The following is a 19330-nucleotide window of genomic DNA, read 5'->3' as shown; positions in this document are numbered from 1 at the left end:
AAACACCATTTTTGGGATCCCATGTACCAACTCCTATTTTAATGAAAGTAAACTATGTTATGATCAAAATCTTTTAACCCTAATCTAATAATTACCTTAGTAACATGTTTATGTTCAAACGACTTGATTAGCAAGTCCTGCACAATTTAAAATACATAGTGTAATGGTCTTGGCTATCCAGGGCAATACAGATCGTCTAAGGTGCCAAGACCTCATAATGAAGCGTCGCGACCCGTTTCCAAAAATCAAAATCGTCTCGTCTTTGTCTCAACAAGCGCCACGGCTCTAATGCATGTGCGTCGCGTCCCTAATTCTCCAACTAATGGTGCCACGACTTAGAAAGGTAGCATCGCGGCCCTCAACTTCTCAAAATTTTACGTCTCTATCTAATCGCAGTGTCGCGGCTCAAATGTCTTTTTTCACCAAATTACATCTTTTCGATGCCAAACACTGTCATTTATCAATTTTCCATAAATTCCGAAATATTATCAAACACATGCAACAAAAGCATCATATTGCACAAATATAATTATATAAGCTAAAAAATTCCCTAAAACAACTCTCTAAAACACTATAAAAACTACTTTATCAAATGGTAATGCAATTTTCTGATTTTGATACTATTGACTTAAAGTAACATTATTACAATATAACATTTTGCAAAATGATTTTTCAAGCAATTTATGTTAATGAATGTAAATTTTGTATTATAAATTTTACAAAAATAATTACTATAGAATAAAAGGAGATAATTATGGGTTTTTATTTTAGATCCTTTGCTGATCACTAATAATGTTTGAAATTTTATTTTCATTTTTTCATATTTGAAATTTCAATATACATTGAATTAGTTTCACATCCAATAGTAGTGAAAACTTTGAATAAGCAAAACAAATCAATAAGTAATCAATTGGCACGAGGAAAGTTCATCATGTTGAAATAAATTTAGTATAATTATGGGCTAATATGAATGTAATTGAATAATGAGTTAATAGTTATTTTGCATAAAATTTATAAGGCAAAATGAGTAAAAATATTTTTCATTGATCTAAATTAAATGAATACAATCTAATAACTAAGGCCTATATATAAAAAAGTAATAAGCTAAAAGAGAATAAAGATCCTAACTGACTAGTAAAGGTCATCATAAGACCAATATATCGTAACAAACTAATAATAAAAATAACATAAGGGAAATACAGTGAAATACAAGAGAGATGATCAAAACAGAATAAGCCTATAAATCTAATATCCTCCCTTAAGACGGACCGTATATATCATGTACATTCATCTTACTAATGTGAGAATGGAGGGTGGTGGAAGGCAATGCCTTTGTGAATGCATCGGCAAGATGAAGGCTGCTGCTGACAGGAATCAATCGAATGGAGCAGTTCTTGACTTTATCTCGAATAAAGTGACAATCAAGCTCTATATGCTTGGTTCTCTCATGGGAATTAGGGTCATTAGCTATGTGAATAGTTGACTGGTTATCACAGTTGATAAAGACTGGTGTATATGAGAGAATTCGAATGTCTTTGAGAAGGTATTGAATCCATGTAATCTCACTGACAATGGCAGCTAAGGCATGATATGCAGCTTCTGCTGAGCTTTTAGAAATTGTAGGTTGTTTCTTTGTGCGCCAAGAAACTAAAAAATCTCCTAAGAAGATGCAAAAGCCTGCAGAAGCCCAATCTGAATCTGAAAAAATCCCTGAGATGAAGAGAAGAAGAGGAATAGAGAAGTCCTTGACCAGGTCGACTCTTGAGATATCTTAAAAGATGATGTGCAACTTGGAGATGTGTTGTATGTGGAGTGGCCATGAATTCGCTAAGAGTGTGGACAAAGTATGGGGTGGCAAGTCTGGAGAGGGTCAAGTACAGAAGATGACCAACAAGTTTCCTGTGCTGGGAAGGATCAAAAAGAAGGTCACCTTGCTGGTCAGTGAGTTTCAACCTTGGGTCCATTGGCATTTTTGTTGGTTTGCTTCCAAGATAGCATGCGTCTTCAAGTAACTAAAGTGTGTACTGTCGTTGAGAGAGGAAGAGACCAGATTTTGAGCGATCAATTTCAAAACCAAGGAAGTATTTGAACGTGAAAAGTTCCTTGAGTTTGAACTGGCTATGAATATACTCTTGAAAACTCTGAAGCTCATTGAGGTTGGGTTGATGAGGACTATATCATCAACGTAGACTAAGAGAGCCATGAAAGTATTATCTTTGCCTCTGGTGAAAAGTGTATAATCTGCTTGTAACTATTGGAACCCATCTACAATGAGAGCATCGGATAACTTCTTGTACCATTGCCTAGAGGATTACCGAAGCCCATAAATGGATTTGTGCAGCTTACAAACAAGAGGAGAACCTGCACAAGAAGATTGAGAAACATTAAGACCTTGTGGAAGAGACATATAAACTTCTGCATCTAAGTCACCATTTAGAAAAGTGTTATTTATATCAAGTTATGCCACTGTTTAATGGTGGAAATGGCAAGGAGAAGCATGAATGTGACCATCTTTGTCACTGGTGAGAAAGTGTCAAAGAAGTCTAAGCCTTCTTGTTGGGAGAAACCTTGAGCTACCAAACGGGCTTTATAACATTCAATAGAGCCATTACTGTTGAGCTTGATTTTGTAAACCCAATGACACCCATTTGGTTTCTTGTTAGGCGGAAGTGGCACAATAGACCAAGTATTATTGGCTTGTAGAGCTTGTAGTTCAGTTGTCATAGCGTGAATCTAGGAATTTTGTAAGACACCTTTCTTATAAGACTATGGTTCAGGATGAGTGGAAACTGCAAAAATAAAAGCCTTGTGAGAATGACACATGTTAGAAAAAGACATAAAACTTTGAATAGGATAAGGGGTGGAGGAGGTAAGTTGCTGTATGGAATGGCATTCAAAATCTCTAAGATAAGGTGGTGGCTTGGAGACACGATTGGAGCGCCTTAGATGAGTTTGAGATACATCTGATGTGGTAGTAGGCGTATCCAAAGAAGTAGAGTCTGAAGGAATAATAGTTGTATCAACTGAACTATTATTTTCTTCAACAGGTAGATCATGTTGATCATCTAAATGCTGCAAATAATTGTTATAAGAAGTAGCATGATTGTTGTCAACATCATAATCTGTTATTGGAGTGTTAGCAATCTCAGCAGAGGGTAAAACAATATTAGTAAAGGGATCAATATGAAGATTAGATGCATTGAGTTTTTAAAATGGAAAAAAAAAAATTATGAGAAATAACATTTCTAGATATAAAAAACTCTTTAGTATTTAAATCATAAAGTCTATATCCTTTAACACCTTGAGGATATTCTATAAAAATGCAAGTACGTGCTCTAGAATCGAATTTTATTCTATGAGCAGTGAGAATAGAGGAAAACACTAAGTAGCCAAAAGTTCTCAAATGACTATACTCAGGAGTTTTATTGTACAGGATTTCAAAAGGATTGTTATGCTTCAAGATAGGTGTAGGAATTATGTTGATTAAGTAGGCAGCAGTGAATACACAGTTAGTCCAAAACTTAATGGCAAATTAGCTTGAAAATATAGTGCACGTGAAACATTTAATAAGTGTTGATGTTTTCTTTCTGCAATGGCATTTTGTTCAGGGGTCTCTACACAAGTAAATTGATGCAAGATACCATTTTGAGAGAATAGGTCAGTGAATGCAAGTTTAGGGGCATTTTCTGATCTAAAACTCTTTAGGGTACTGTTAAATTAAGTCTGAATAAGAGATAAAAATTGTGGTATGATGATGAGTGCATTATATTTTTGTTTAAGCAAATAGATCCAAGTAAATCGAGAACAATCATCCACTAAAGTGAGAAAATATTTATGATTGGAGTAGGATGGTATGTGATAGGGACTCCAGATATCACAATGAACTAGATCAAACACATGAGCAAAAAATTGATTATTATTTGGAAAATATAATTTCTTTTGTTTTGCCTTTAGACAGATATAACAAGGTGAATGTTTGTGTGGAGAAGAAGTGTTACAATGTAAAGTAGAACTTAACATATCTAATCTTTTATGAGATAAATTTCCTAATCTTGAATGCCAAGTATCTTCTAAAATGGAAAGTATAGTATGTTCAGATGATTGCTTATCCAATATGTAGAGTCTATTTTTGGTTTTACCCGTACCAATCATCCTTTGGCTGAGCATAGCCTGTATAGAGAAAAAAATTAGAAGTGAAACAAAGGGAAATGGAACCAAGTGCTATTAAAGAACTTACTGATATAATATTGTACTGAAAACAGGGAACATAAAGGACATCAGTAAGAACAAGGTTAGTACAAATGGCAATGGATCCACTATGATGAACTAATAAAATCTCATTATTTGGTAAGATAAGTTTAGTTGGATTTATAGGAAAAATAAATTGAAAAGTTTTTGCATTGGAGAAAATGTGTAGTTTTTCTCCAAAGTCCAAAATCCATGAATCAACAAAAGGTAAAGATGAATTAGTGGATAAAATTGTACCTTCATTACCTGTAAAATAGGTGTGTTCGGAAGGAGTCATACCAGAATTTTGAGCAGCCAAAAGATTGAGTAACTGTTGATACTGAGTTGATGTTAGTTGAGGAATAAGAGGAGGAGTGTCACTGGTGTGTTTGTTGATGTCATCACTAGTGCGAACTTGATTTGCAACAACATCTTTAGGTTCTTTTGGCTTGTTATATCCAGGAGGGTAACCATGTAGCTTGTAACATTTCTCAAATTGTATGTCCAAGAACATTACAATGCGTGCAAAAAGGACGGTTCTTTCTTGGAGGGTAATGTTTAGATGCAGCTGAGGTAGATCTTGGAGATGATGACTTATCATTTTGAAGAGAAAATGGCATGGAAGGTGTAGGATCAGATGTGGTATCCCCACGTTGGTTCTCTTCTTGGGTAACCAAATGAAAGGCTCAGCTAAGATCTGGAAGTGGATCCATGAGAAGAATGTTTCCGCGTATTTGGGAGTATGAATCTTTGAGACCCATGATAAATGACACGATGTACTCCATGTGGTAGTGCTCCTGTAATTTCTTAACTCCACCACACATACAGTTGTTACATGTACAATTTGGTCTATAACTTGAAAGTTCTTCCCAAATTGTTTTCAGTCTTGTATAGTACATGCTCACTGTTTGCACATCTTGCTTAAGATTCATTAATTCTTTCCTTAGATTGAATATGTATGGCCTATTTCGACGATGAAACCTAACTCTAAAATCTTGCCAAATCTCTGCCGCAGATTCATCATATAGGATACTCGCTGAAATGTCTTTAGAAATAGAGTTAAGGATCCAAGAAATTACCATGTTGTTGTTATGAACCCAGGCATTAAAGAGGGAAACATCCATGGATGAAGGCTTAGGAATAGATCCATTGAGAAAGCCCATTTTATTCTTGACTGATATTAAGAGCTTCATCGCTCTGATCCAAGAAGGATTGCAACGCCCCAAACTCCAGGGACCGTTACAGTGTGCCTTATAAACACTGCTAAACTCGCTAATCGAGTCGTTTGGCCAAAATCGTGTAACTAAGTATGATTAGTTGTTTAGGGATTAAAAATTTTGGTTAAGATGTAACGTTTCATTAGAACGTTTACTGTATGCATTGGGATCCCAAAAATATAAATAAAAGGTCTATTGCAAGAAAATATTTACAACAGGTCGATCTAAGCGGCAAAACAAGGTTTAACCCTAGTTCCTCTTTCAACCCTCGGCCGTGGCGGTCGAGCAGCCGCATATGTACACATCATCACCTAAGCTCTTCAACTCAAGGATGGTCCAGTTTTCTTTTGCCTTTACCTGTACCACATAGAACCCGTGAGCCGAGGCGCAGCAAGAAAACTTAATATGCTCATGAACAGTAATAGCATGTCATCAATTCATAAGGCACACGCCTAGCAGATATAGCCCTAATCAAGCAGGCGAATGAGTTCACGTACTGTTGAGTATAACACATCAACCAATGATCATAATAATCAACCAGGGCTCTTAGCCAAAAATAGAAGAGTGACAGTGGTACAGCCACTAAGGTGGGTTCGGTTCCCTTTATAAATAAGTGATCCTTTCACTAGCTTAAACAAGATAGGTATATGGTGAAATAGTCACCAGCATAAACCTATAGAGTAGATAAGTGATCCTTTCACTAGCTTAAATAGGATAGGTGCATGATGAATAGTCACCAACATAACCTTCCTCATGACCATAGAGTCATAACCATGGAACTCTGTTCCCTAGCCATGTGACAAGCAGTCACCTAGGCCTTAGGCCCTCGCTCTGAGTAATTAGTCCTATACTAGCCAAGCACTTATAAGTTTCATCGACCTTAGGGCCGGTCCAGCATTAATACCCCATATGAGTCATTCAATGCTGATATCGATTAGATCTAATCATCATTCGGCCCTGTGTCCAGGACGCTTATGCCGTTTCTGACTCTTAGGTCAGTGATACGCGACCAGTGCCATCCCTGACTAATCAGTACCATACACAAGTAAGCAATGCCACCAAACATATATCATATGTCAAATATTCGAATACAGGGCATTGAACATGCTTACTTAACAATTACTGGCACCATTACGATCATGCATAAACACAGAGGCTCAAGCTCTTAACAATATCATATTCAGTATACATAGCATGTCCTAATCACATGTTTCTCGTGCATTACATTTAAACATTCAACATGCATCAAGAATAACCATGCATGTTACATATACATAGGGTGCAGTTTTCTTACCTTTGGTTAAAGAGAGAATTAGAACAAGAACGACCCTTGAGAATGATCGATCCTTAATCCTTTAGCGGTCACCTAGTCATAACCAAAAACAATCTCCGATTAATGAAAATCAATCAAGATAGGGTCTTGATCTAAATCCCACTCTCGGGACCTCGAAACATGCCCACACGGTGAGTACATTCGATCCCGGGCCCTAAGGATTGAAACCCTAAGCCAAAAACCCTTAAAAACACTCAAAACGGGGTTCTGAAGAAACAGGGTAGCGCTACAGTGCTACCCTCCTAGCACCCCAGCGCTCTTCTCAGAACCAAACCGCCCTATACTGGGCGCTGTAGCGTACCTTCAGCCAGCAACTGCCCAAAAAATCCTTCCTTTGATTCTACCATTTCTAACCCAAACCAAAAGCTTCCAAACATCAAATTAAGTCCCAAATGAACCCAAATACCATCCTCACATGCCCCAAACATCACAACCACAAGAACCCTAGCCAAAACTCCAATCAATTCCCAACTTTTCAACTCAAAAACCAGCTGAAACTTAACTAAGAAAATAGAGCAAAAGAAAGAGTTCTAATGGCTAAAAACTCACTTCAATCTCAGCAACACACCCTCTTCAATGGTGGGGCATAACCCTAGCTTATCCCAGCTTGGTTCCTTGGCTTGATTCCTCAAAAAGAGCTTGAAAATTCAAGGAGAAATGGAGGAGAAAACCATCGGGAGAAGAGGAAGGCGATTCTATTTTTGACAAGGTTCTACAACCTTAATGGCTTATATCTATCCTAGGGGTGAAGAGACCAAAATACCCTAGGTCTAATAAGGGTTTCTAAAGGCTCCCAAGGGAAAAATCGTCCTTTCACACCTATTTTGTTAATCATAATTAACACTCTCCAATTCCCGCTATTCTCGATGTTCTCAAACACCAATAAATTATATCCCATTACCCTTTAATTCTCAGTAATGCTCTAATCGTTAAATATTACCCCGAGACTCACCCCAAGCCTTGAACTTAAACCCGTTATGACCAGACCGAACACTTGCATTTCATGATCGTCTCATGTCGAAAGGCTCGAACAAATCAAAATATAATGTGGTACCTGTAATGCCCCGGATTCCCTAATGCGGTTTAATGGTTGTATTAGTAGGCCGGGAGGACCATAACTGTTTAATTATGTCATTAAATGATAATATGCATGTTTATGTGAATTATATTATAATATGATGTTATATGCATGCATGTGGGTCCACATTTCATTACAGGGATGTTTTGGTAATTTGGCCCGTTGAGGGTGTAATTGTATAATTGTATGCATGCCGGTGATCTATTGTTGAGACCACATTAGAATGTGGGTTTGTTCGAGCTATTCGGCATGAGACGATCTTGTAATATTAATTAGCGGTCTAGTCATAACAGGTTTAAGTTCGAGACTCGGGATGAGTCTCGGGATTATTTTAATGATTAGAGCGTTACCGGGAAATAAAGGGTAATGGGATATGAATTATTGGTGTTTGAGAATATCAAGAATAGCGGGAATTGGAGAGCATTAATTATGATTAACGAGATAGGAAGGAAATACCAATTTTTCCCTTGGGAGCCTTTAGAAACCTTTAATTGACCTAGGGGTATTTGGTCTTTTCACCTCTAGGATAGATATAAGCCATTAAGGCTGTAGAAAGAAGTAGAAAAATAGAGCATCTTCAAAGCTTCTCCCGTACCTTTTCCTTCCTGTTTTCTTTGTGAGCCATTCTTGAGGATTCAAGCTTGGGAAGTTAGCCTTGGGAGTTTGGGAGTGTGTTCCACCATTGAAGAGCATCATAAGCTGAGCTTGGGATAATTTCTAGCCATTGAATTCTCTGGTTTGCTCTGTTTTAGTTATGGTTTTCAGTTGAGGTTTCTAGGTTGAATACTTGGTTTTGTTGGGAGTTTTGGCTAGGGTTCTTATGGTTGTGATGCTTGGGGTATGTGAGGATGGTTTTTTGGTTCATTTGGCACCAAAAATGGGATTTGGAAGCATTGGAAACAGGTTAGAATTGAAGGAGTCGAAGAAGAAGATTTCAGGGGAGTGCTGGTCTAGGGGTAGCTCTACAGCGCCCATCCTAGGGCGCTATAGCGCTACACAGGATTTCTGTGGGGGGTTTGGGGGTTCTGAGTATTGCACTGGGGCGCTAGGGAGCAGCGCTGTAGCACTACTCTGTTCCTCCAAAGTCCGATTTTGAGTGTTTTTAAGGGTTTTTGGCTTGATGTTTCAATCCTTAAGGCTCGGGATCGAATATACTCACCGTGTGGGCATGTTTCGAGGTCCCGAGAGTGGGGTTTAGATTAAGACCCTTTCATTGTTGAATTTCATTAATGGAGGTTATAATTGGTTATGATTAGGTAACCGCTAAGGAATCAAAAGTCGATCGTTCTCAGGAGTCGTTCTTATTATATTTCTCACTCGAACCTGAGGTAAGAAAACTGCACCCTGTGTATATGACATGCATGATTGTTGTTGAGGCATGTTGGTTGATATATGTGGATATTGATTGCATATTAAATGCTAGCGAATGTTGTTTACTTGTGCATGGCACTGACTAGTCAGGGATAGCACTGGTCGCGTATTACTGACCTAAGAGTCAGAAACGGCATAAGCGTCCTGAACGCAGGGTCGAATGAAGATTAGATCTAATAAATATCCACATTGAATGACTCTAAGGCATTAACACTAGACTGACCCTAAGGTTGATGAATCCTATAAGCGCTTGACTAGTCTAAGCTAGTTACTTAGAGCCAGGGCCTAAGGCCTAAGTGACTGTTTGTCACATGGCGAGGGAGCGAAATCCCACGGTTATGACTCTATGGTCACGAGGTAGGTTATGTTGGTGACCAATCATCATGCACATAACCTATTTAAGCTAGTGAAATGATCACTTATTTATAAAGGGAACGGAACCCACCTTAGTGACTTTTCAACTGTCACTTACCTGTTTTGGACTGAAAGTCCTGAATGATTATGATGATCATTGTTGATATTATATCATGCTATATTGTGTTTTCTTGCTGGGCCTTGGCTCATGGGTGCTATGTGGTGTAGGTAAAGGGAAAGAAAAGCTCACCCAGCCTTGAGTGGAGAGCTTAGGTGGTGATGTGTACATATGCGGCCGCTTGACCACCACGGCCAAGGAGTTCTCAGAGGAACTAGGGGGTCTACCCTATTTTTGCCGCTTAGGTTGGCGGGTTTGTAAATTTGAAACAGTAATGACCATTTTGAGTTGTAAATAACTTGTAAATGTTTTATGGGCCCATGAACAGTTTTATGCATTTAATAAAATATATCCTTTCCTTTTTATTGGTTTTCCACCTTAGCCTGTTAATAGCACTTAGAGCACGTTTTTAACCAAAGGACTCGGGTAGCGAGGCAAATTTCCGGTTCACCGTTCACCATAACTATTCTGGGCTAACCAGGGCGTTACAACTTGGTATCAGAGCGTGCCAAGGTTAGGGTTCCTATAGACTAGTTGGGCATGTACACACATCACTGAAGTCAAGCTCGACTCATGGTTTGGTAACTATTTATGTAGTTATATGTATAACTGCTTAAATATAGTATATATGCTTTACTTGTATGCATGAGACACCATGTTAAACCTGTGCCCTGAAATATTATATCCTCAGCAACTGTGTGCTTATTAGTACGGAGAGAAGTATGAGATCTATACGGACCACAAGAGCCTGAAATACTTCTTCACCCAGAAAGATTTGAATATGAGACAAAGGCGTTGGCTGGAGTTAGTAAAAGATTATGACTGTGAGATTTTGTATCATCCAGGAAAAGCCAACGTGGTAGCTGATGCGTTAAGCCGGAAGGGTCCGGGTCAGATTTATGGTATGAGGCTAATAGCCAGGGAGTTAGCAGATGATATGACCAGAACTGGTATAGAGTTGCTGGTGGGCTAGTTGGCTAATATTACGCTACATTCTACACTGTTGGAGAGAATCAAGGAGGGTCAGTTGAGTGATCCACAACTGATCAAGATCAGAGAGGATGTTCTGGCTGGAGCATCCAGGGATTATACAGTGTCTGAGATAGGCTTGTTGAGGTACAAGGGGTGGATATGTGTTCCGTTAGACATTGCTTTGAGGCGAGAGATTCTAGAAGAATCTCATACTACACCTTACTCTATGCATCCAGGCACTACGAAGATGTATCAGGATGTTAGATCGTTGTATTGGTGGCCAGGGATGAAGAGAGATGTAGTTGAGTATGTGGCTAAGTGCTTGACATGTCAGCAAGTCAAGGCTGAGCATCAGAGGCTGGCAGGGTTATTGTAGCCTCTGGATATCCCAGAGTGGAAGTGGGAGGACATCACGATGGATTTCATGGTGGGCTTACCCAGGACTGTTGGTCAGCATGATTCTATTTGGGTGATAGTGAATCGCTACACCAAGTCAGCTCACTTCTTTCCAGTGAGGACTACTTATACAATTGACCAGTATGCAGATCTCTATGTGAGAGAGATCTTGCGCCTCCATGGAGCGCCTAGATCGATCATGTCAGACCGGGACCCCACATTTACTTCCAAGTTCTGAGGGAGTTTGCGGAAGGCCATGGGGACACAATTGAAGTTCAGTACTGTTTACCATCCTCAGACAGATGGGAAATCTGAGAGGACGATCCAGATATTGGAAGACATGCTGCGCGCATGTGTGCTGGACTTTGGTGGATCTTGGAGTAAGTATCTACCTTTGATAGAGTTCTCCTACAATAACAGTTATCAGTCTACCATTGGAGTTGCACCTTATGAGATGTTGTATGGTAGGAAGTGTAGATCTCCCATTCATTGGGATGAGACAGGTGAAAGGAGATACTTAGGTCCAAAGGCAGTTCAGAGGACCAGTGAGGCCATTGAGAAGATTAGAGCTCAGATGCTTGCTTCTCAGAGTAGGCAAAAGAGTTATGCAGATCCTAAGCGCAGGAACGTGGAGTTCCAAGTGGGAGACTATGTCTTCCTTAGAGTCTCGCCATGGAAATGGGTGAGAAGATTTGGGAAGAAAGGTAAGCTAAGCCCTAGATTTGTAGATCCATTTGAGATCCTGGAAAGGGTTGGTCAAGTGGCTTACAGGTTGGCTTTGCCTCCGGCGTTGTCTGCTGTGCATAATTGTTGACGGTGAGAACTCGTCAACTAAGTTAAGTTAGAAAAATTGCAACGTAGAGATTATCAAAAGAAAAGCTTTAGAAATCTAAGTAGAAACTCCAAAGATAATTGCAGAAGAAAAATGGTGAAATCAGTTTGTATTGATTATGGTGCACTGCTCCAGTAATTTTTCCAACCCCTTTCAATGTTGAAGAGGGGCTCCCTTTATAGGGGGCTCTAATGGCCCCTGATAAATTGTGGTCCTGGGGACCAGATTGTACACTAGCACACTATCAGGAGAGTGGTATCAGATGTAGTGGTGTTGGCTCTAGTACATGGTCAGAGTTTGTGGGAACACCTCAGCTTTTGTACTCGATTATGCCTCCACTACTTGCCTTGTACGGGTGTCAGAGATGGGCTGGTGAGGATCACAATAGGTACCTCATTTGTACGACCACTAACTGTTTGGCACGAATATTATGTCCGTACTCTGACTCCTTCTGACTTTGCATGAATCACTATGAGGCTCCCCCACTCCATTCTTAAGGGTGCGTTAAAGAGGTCCTTGACCCTACCTCATGCTAGACCCACAGTAAGAGTGGTGTCCCGTCACCAACACCTATCTCAAGGGGAGAGGTTAGGCCCCTGCAACGAGGCCCACTATGTAGGCAACCCCTAGTGGCACAGATATGACGTGCTGAGGTAGGGGCGTCTCTCGCGAGGCCCCTGGTGCGGCTGGTGCGTGGGCGATACATCGATCTCACGAGGCCCCTGGCATGGTTGGTGCGCGGGCGAGGCAACGATCTCGCGAGCCCCTGGCGCGGCTGGTGCGCGGGCGAGGCAACGGTCTAACGAGGCCCCTGGCGCAGCAGGTGTGCGGAGGAGCGAGGCTGCGCCTCGCGTGGGCGTGCACGAAGGAGTGAGGCCGGGCCTCGCATGGCCGCGCGCAGAGGAGTGAGGCGGGGCCTCGCGTGGGCATGCTGAGGAGCGAGGCGGGGGCCTCACGTGGGCATGCTGAGGAGCGAGGCGGGGGCCTTGCGTGGGCGTGCTGAGGACCGAGGCGGGGGCCTCGCGTGGGCGCACGCGGAGGAGCGAGGCGGGAGTTTTGCGTGGCACGGCTCAGCGCGCAGGGCCAAGCGAGGCTAGGCCTCGCGTGACCCCTCGGATCTCTTGGTGCATCTTTATTAAGGCCTCCTATGAGACATGGGTTGAGGGAAAAATATTGGGTTGCTTGGATTGCCTGAGGCTAATGAGGGTAGACCTCCATATTTTCCCTTGCTAGAATTTGAGCATCCACACTTGCCCCCTAGTCTAGGAGAGGACCTTTAAGTTCTTTGGTAGACTCATCTTTTTAATTCTTATAAATAGGCCCCCATGCCAGGTCTATTAGTTACACTCAATCTTCCTAGCGTAGTGGTATTTAGTCTTTTGCTCCTTTCAAGAGATAAGGGGTTCAATCCCCCACAACCTCACTTTTATTATAGTTTCCCCTATTTTCTATATATATTTGGGCTAATTTTTGGTATGTTTATGTCCCTTCTTATATTTGAAGGCTAACATACCTTTTCTGTTTATTTTTGCAAATGCGTACTTTCGGCCACTTGCCTCTATCTGACCGTGACGGGGCTTTTGGCCCTCGACCTCCTTTTGACCACGACAACGCTCCCTTTTACCTGCTTGAGGTATATTTTCTTTTTACCTCATGTTCATTGGGTCCAAATTAGCATTACTCGGGATGGGGTACTTTGGCCTAAGCTTGCCGTGAGTTAGCCCAGTTGCATGCCCCCTTGTTTATACCCTGTAGTGGATCATTTAGGGCGTTTGCATCTAGAGGTTTTAAGCCCATTCCTTTGTGTTTTGTAGCAATCCTCTCATTTATACGTGAACCCCTTTTTGCTTTCGAGACGAGGTCTCATGGCCAGTGATGGTCCGTTCGGCATACCTCCGGGGGTTGAGTTTGTTGACTTGTTTTCAGACTCAGAGTCCCCTGAGGAAAACCCTTACCAAGACTATGACTCCTTAAGGTAGGCCCGTATCCGTCATCTTGAGCACATGGCTGAACTTAGGCATAAAATTTGGGTGGTGGAGAGTGAAATTGACTTGGCATTGAGAGGAGACGGAGCACCTTTCCCCCCTGACCTTAGTGACCATGTAGAGGGTGACCCTTTTAGATTTGCAGGGGGAGTTGGAGTTTATGGAGGGACACCTTCCGCCTGAGCCCTCCAGCCCATCCTCGCCTAATGACTATCATGGGGCTGCTTCTGCTTCTCTTCAGCCCTTAATTTCGATCTACCCTAGCTTAGCGCTTCCGCAGCCGGTGCCCTGGTGGAAGACTCTTGCTAGGAAGAGAAACTGGAGGGTCAAGTGTTCTGTCTCTTTCTCACCTTTTTCTTTTGGTTTTGCAGATATGCCGAGGGCACGACGACAGGTATCTACCAATGAACCGGACGATGCTCCTTTAATGGAATCCTAACTAGTGTCACATGTGTCAGAAAATAAGCTGAGGGAAAATGTGAAGCCCTACCGCATTCCTCTGGAGTACGCTTTATACACTCCTTTGGAGACATGCCGGGCTGACTGCCCTAGCACCGGCTTCGTGGCCCTCAGTGAGCACATCCTGAAGGCGAGTGGTACCATTCCGTTACACCCGTTCTTTGTTGCGGTCCTCAATTACTTTGACCTTGCTCCACTTTAGCTAGCACCCAATAGTTGGCTGACCTTGAGCTGCCTTTTTATTGCGTTTGCGGAACTGGTGGAACGTGCTCCTACGGCGCTAAAGGTGCATTTCCTCTACAATCTCATGCCCTCTCCCAAGTCAAAGGGCTTCTATTACTTACAAAAGGCCAACAATGAGGTCTCCTTGATAGAGGGCTCAATGTCCAACCCGGGGTCCTGGAAGCAGGACTTTTTCTTCGTGCAAGGCCCCCTCTCTGTTCGCGAGCACTTTCGTGCCACTCCCAGTAAGTACCGTAAGCCACATTTTCTCTCTTCTTCTTTTTTTGCAACTTATTATTTCATGACTTATGTTTGTGTCGACCATGGCGTGGATTATGCAGAGCAATTCTCCGAACCCGCAGTTGTTGGGTCGGAAGCGAAAGCTGTGAGGAAGTTCATCAATGCTGACCCCGCTATTAAAAAGGTTGCGTACCTATTCACCATGGAAAATCTGAACCTCCACAAACTGTCCCCAGTCTTAGATCCCAGGTTGTTGTGGACCATCCCTGGGTCCAAGAAGATGAAGGCGGTATCGGCCGAGCCTTTGCCCAGATGAAGGTGGGGCTGAGGATGTGTCGGAGGAAGCCTCCCTTGAACGCGGGGGACCTCACCAGCTGTCCTCGTCTCCTGGGGGATGCCCTCCTTTTGTCTCTTTTGACCCGGACATAGCCTCCCACTCCCAGGACCAGCATGCCATTCCGGGGCATTTTGTTTTCCCCGACCCCGAGGACTATGATGCTTTCACTCAGGCTCCCCTCGACCCTGGTCCATCGGGGGCTTACTTTGCCAACTATTCTGCGCCCCCTCCCGTTTCGGCGAGCGGGTCATCTATCCTCACCCAGCCAGGTGCCTCTGGCCTGGATGGGGCACCCTGGGTGAATCATATGGCGGCCTCTTACGGGCGGCGGTACATCCAACTTGCCTCAGACCTCCCTAAATCTGACTGGAACGATCTTGGGAGTTTTGCTCTGTCGGACCTTGGGGAAACTCTAAGGCGCACCACTGCTTGGGTGAGTTCATGCATCTTGTGTCGGCCCTATTAAATATAGATGTACATACATTTTTTTTTTTTACTTATTATTGTTGTTGTTAACTTTCTTGTGCAGGCCTATACTGTGGCTCATCGGTTTGCTGACTCGGCTAACAATCTCTCCGCGTCGAGTACTGAGAGGGACCGTCTCACGGCCCAGACTAAGCTAAAAAGGGTACAGACCAAACTTTCTGTCTCGTCAAAAAGGAAGCAGAAGGCGGTTGCCAAAGCCACGATGTTGCAGGACAAAGTTACCAGCCTAGAGGGCGAACTCCAGGGGACCAAGGCTATTGCGGATGCATCGTAGGAGAGAGTCACTTCTTTAGAGGCTCAACTCGAGGCTACTAGGGCCGATGTAGTCGCGTCGCAGGAGAGAATCGCTTCCTTAGAGGCGGATAGGACAGCTATCGAGTACAGGTCCATAGACTGCGCCCTTTACGGTGTGTGGAGGCAGGATCCCAACTTTGATTTTTCTTCTTTTGGCGAGCACGCCGTTGCTCGAGCGGCCGTGTGGAGCGCCTGTGGCAGGAGGCCCTGAGGTCGTCATATCATCATTTCTGTCAGCTATCCCGCTGTGGGCGTATACTCATCTTGAGCCTTTGTAATATTATTATTATTATTATTTTGTAAATCTTTCCATGTTACCAAGACTCCTTTTTCGATATATATATATATACATGTGTGGTTATTTTATCTCTTATTCCACTGTGTTTGAGGTCTTTTTGAGCCTGTATGATGGGGTTTGGTAGGTTCCCCTCTATTATTTACCAGGCTGGAGGTCCTTTGGAGCCCATGTGAAAGGGTTCAATGGGACCTTTTTTGGTGCCTCTTGATTACTTCTATAAGGATATTTTGACCCCTTGGGTTCTAGCTACCCTTTTATATATTCTTGCGCGTGCTTATTATTTTTTGCGAGAAGCGTCCTTCTCGTCATTAGTCATAGTACTATTTTTGCAAGAGTCTCTTTTAGGACCCTTTTTGGCTAGACGGCTTGGTGGCCGCTCTAGGCTTATTGGTGGGTGCTCTCTCTAAGGTCTTTCCTCTTGTGGGAGCATCTGCCTTTATTTGGAAGTGTGTTTTTTTTTTTTTTTGTAAGACCTTTTGGCCTCCTTAATGTTCATAAGGGTAGCTAATCCTTGTGAACCCAAGAGATGCCTTGCAAGGTCCTCTCCCCATTTGTTAGGGTTCAACACGAATTGCATTCATCTTTTAAAGAATTTTGTTTAAGGCTCTGATGCAAGGGGTCCTTTTTAGGATCCTCCTGTTAGAGGGTCATTTTTAGGGTCCTCCTGATAGAGGGTCCCTTTTAGGGTCCTCCTGATAGAGGGTCCTCTTTAGGATCCTGGTGCAAGGGGTCCTTTTTAGGATCCTCCTGTTAGAGGGTCCTTTTTAGGATCCTGGTGCAAGGGGTCCTTTTTAGGATCCTCTTGTTAGAGGGTACTTTTTAGGATCCTCCTTTTTAGGAATTCTTTTTAGGTTCCTCTTGTTAGAGGGTCCTTTCTTGCTTGCCATATGTTTTTGCCTCCTGTCCTGCCCCCCAAGTGTTTGGTGAAATTTATTTCGGCAGGCACTTTAGCTGATGCTCGCAAAGAGAAGAAAAATAACACGTGAAGTTGCGAACAGTTTCATTCATAGCATGTGGTTTACAACGACATATTTGAAAAAGGGTTACATCTAATTGGGAGGTTACCTAGGTAGCCTCTTTGATTCCTACTCACTAAGCTAACATAACAAGGAACAAACTAAACATAGGTCCTCTTTGCACCGGGTGCCGAAGCCTCACTGGTAGCATTTAGAGGTGTTCCGTAACTCATGGGTCCAACTCGTGTGGGTTGCGCCTTCATACACAACCATTGTTATTGGCACTGATGGTTTTGTGGCTGTGCGGAGGGACATGTTATAGCATTCCCTCGCTTCCTTCTACTCCCCTTTCACGCATGCTACTCCCCCAGGGGTTGGGAATTTCATAGCTAGGTGATACACAGAAGTTATTGTCTTCAATTCTCTCAGAGAGGGTCTCCCTAATACCGCGTTGAAGGCTGAGGCACAATCCACCACGATAGTTTGCCATTATGGTGGTTTGCCTGGGTTGTTCCCCCATGGTGAGGGCTAATTCAATTGCACCTAGGAGTTGTATCGAGTCCCCTGTGAACCCGTAAAGGAAGGAATTGTAGGGTTTCAGGTGCCGGACGCTCAGTCCCATCTTCTGCAAAGCGGGGCGATGCAGGATGTCCATAGAGCTTCCATTATCCACTAGGACCCGACATACTCTCATGTTCGCAAGCTGGACAGTTAGCACCAAGGGGTCATTATGAGGGAAATGTACCCCCTGCACGTCTTCTTCAGTGAAAGTTATTGAGTCATTCTCGCCCCTGAAACTCTTTGGGGGGCGTTGTTCCAAACTTAAGACACACGGTGGTGGACTTCGTCTGGCCTCCTTGGCATATTTGTCTTGTCCCTTCCTTGAATCGCCTCCGAATCCTGGTCCTCCAAAGATGGTCCTGACCTCTCCCTGTTCTTCTGGGGCCACCTCTTGCGCCCACGGTGGGGACGCTCCTTCTTCTGGCCTCTGGTTCTCCTTGCGCACATATCTGCCCAAATGTCCCCTGCGGATGAGCTCCTCGATTTCCACCTTCAAATGGTTGCATTTTGCGATGGTGTGGCCGATATCCTTGTGATACTGGCAATACTTGCTGGAGTCTTTTTTAGACTGGTCTTTTTTCATTGGAGGTGGCTTTTTGAAAGGGACCTGGTTTTCATTCGTAACGAAAATATGCTCTCTCGCATGGGTGACGTTAGTGTAAAAGGTGTAGGGGCCCTGTAGGCGCTCATCAGAGCGTTGATGCTTCTGGGGTCGATCATCTCTCGTTCCCTCATAAACCCCCTTCTTCTTTGCACTGCTTTGGTTTTCTCGGACTGAAGGTTTCGGGGGCGACGGGCCTTTTCCGGCTTTGAGATTCTCATGACCATCCTCCACGCGAATGTATTTTTGTGCCGGCTCGTAGAAATCATCCAAGTCTATGATCTCCCTCTTGAGCATGTTATCCCATAACTTGCTTCCTGGGCGTACTCCAGCTGTGGTGGCCATTTTCAGCTCTCGGCGGGTCAGGCTCCCTACTTTAACTACCTCCATATTGAACCTGTGAATATAGCTCTTCAGACTCTCATTTTCTCCTTGCTTCACATTTGCGAGGCTAGTGCTTGGCATCGTGTAGTCTCGCACGGCGTGGTGCTGCTGGAGGAATTCATCAAAAAGTTGTTGCCAAGATCTGATGGACCCCGGTCTAAGTCTTTTGAATCATTTGTACGCAGGTCCCTTTAACATGACAGCGAAGCAATGACATCTCACCCCGCTGCCAATCCCCCTCAGCTTCATCAGGTCGTTAAATGTATCTAGATGGTATTTTTGATATGTGTTTCCTTTGTAGGGGGTCATATGGGGCTCCTTAAAATTGGCAGGGAGCCGGATGGCTTGGATCTCCCTCACGAAGGGGGACTCGTGGTCGAACTCTTCCTCAAAAGCTTGACCTCCAGAGTCGGTGACGATCCTGCTTCGCAGGCTCCTCATTTCTGCGTCCAGGACCTGCCTCCTCTTGCTTAGGGAGTCCCTTAAAGCGGACAGGTTAAGATCCCCCTTTCCTTTGCCCTCTTGAGGCGCCATAGGGGGCGTGGTCCTTTTACCCGCCCTCTATTTGTTGAGATCCTCTCGTAAATCTGAGGGTGCTCTCTTTGAGGT

At 43.2% G+C, this 19330-nt stretch overlaps 1 protein-coding gene across 1 annotated transcript; it reads right to left on the bottom strand.

Annotated features, from left to right (window-relative positions):
- Nucleotides 1-4913: 4913 nt before the first annotated feature.
- On the bottom strand, nt 4914-5420 carry LOC133815251 (uncharacterized). The gene has a single exon (XM_062248107.1). The coding sequence runs from the start codon at nt 5418-5420 to the stop codon at nt 4914-4916; it is 507 nt and encodes a 168-aa protein (XP_062104091.1).
- Between the last annotated feature and the right edge of the window lie 13910 nt (nt 5421-19330).

This window comes from Humulus lupulus, chromosome 2 (assembly GCF_963169125.1).
Source record: "Humulus lupulus chromosome 2, drHumLupu1.1, whole genome shotgun sequence".
NCBI classification, from domain to species: domain Eukaryota; kingdom Viridiplantae; phylum Streptophyta; class Magnoliopsida; order Rosales; family Cannabaceae; genus Humulus; species Humulus lupulus.
Note: the sequence above shows the minus strand (reverse complement) of the source record. Positions and strands in the feature narration are given on the sequence as shown.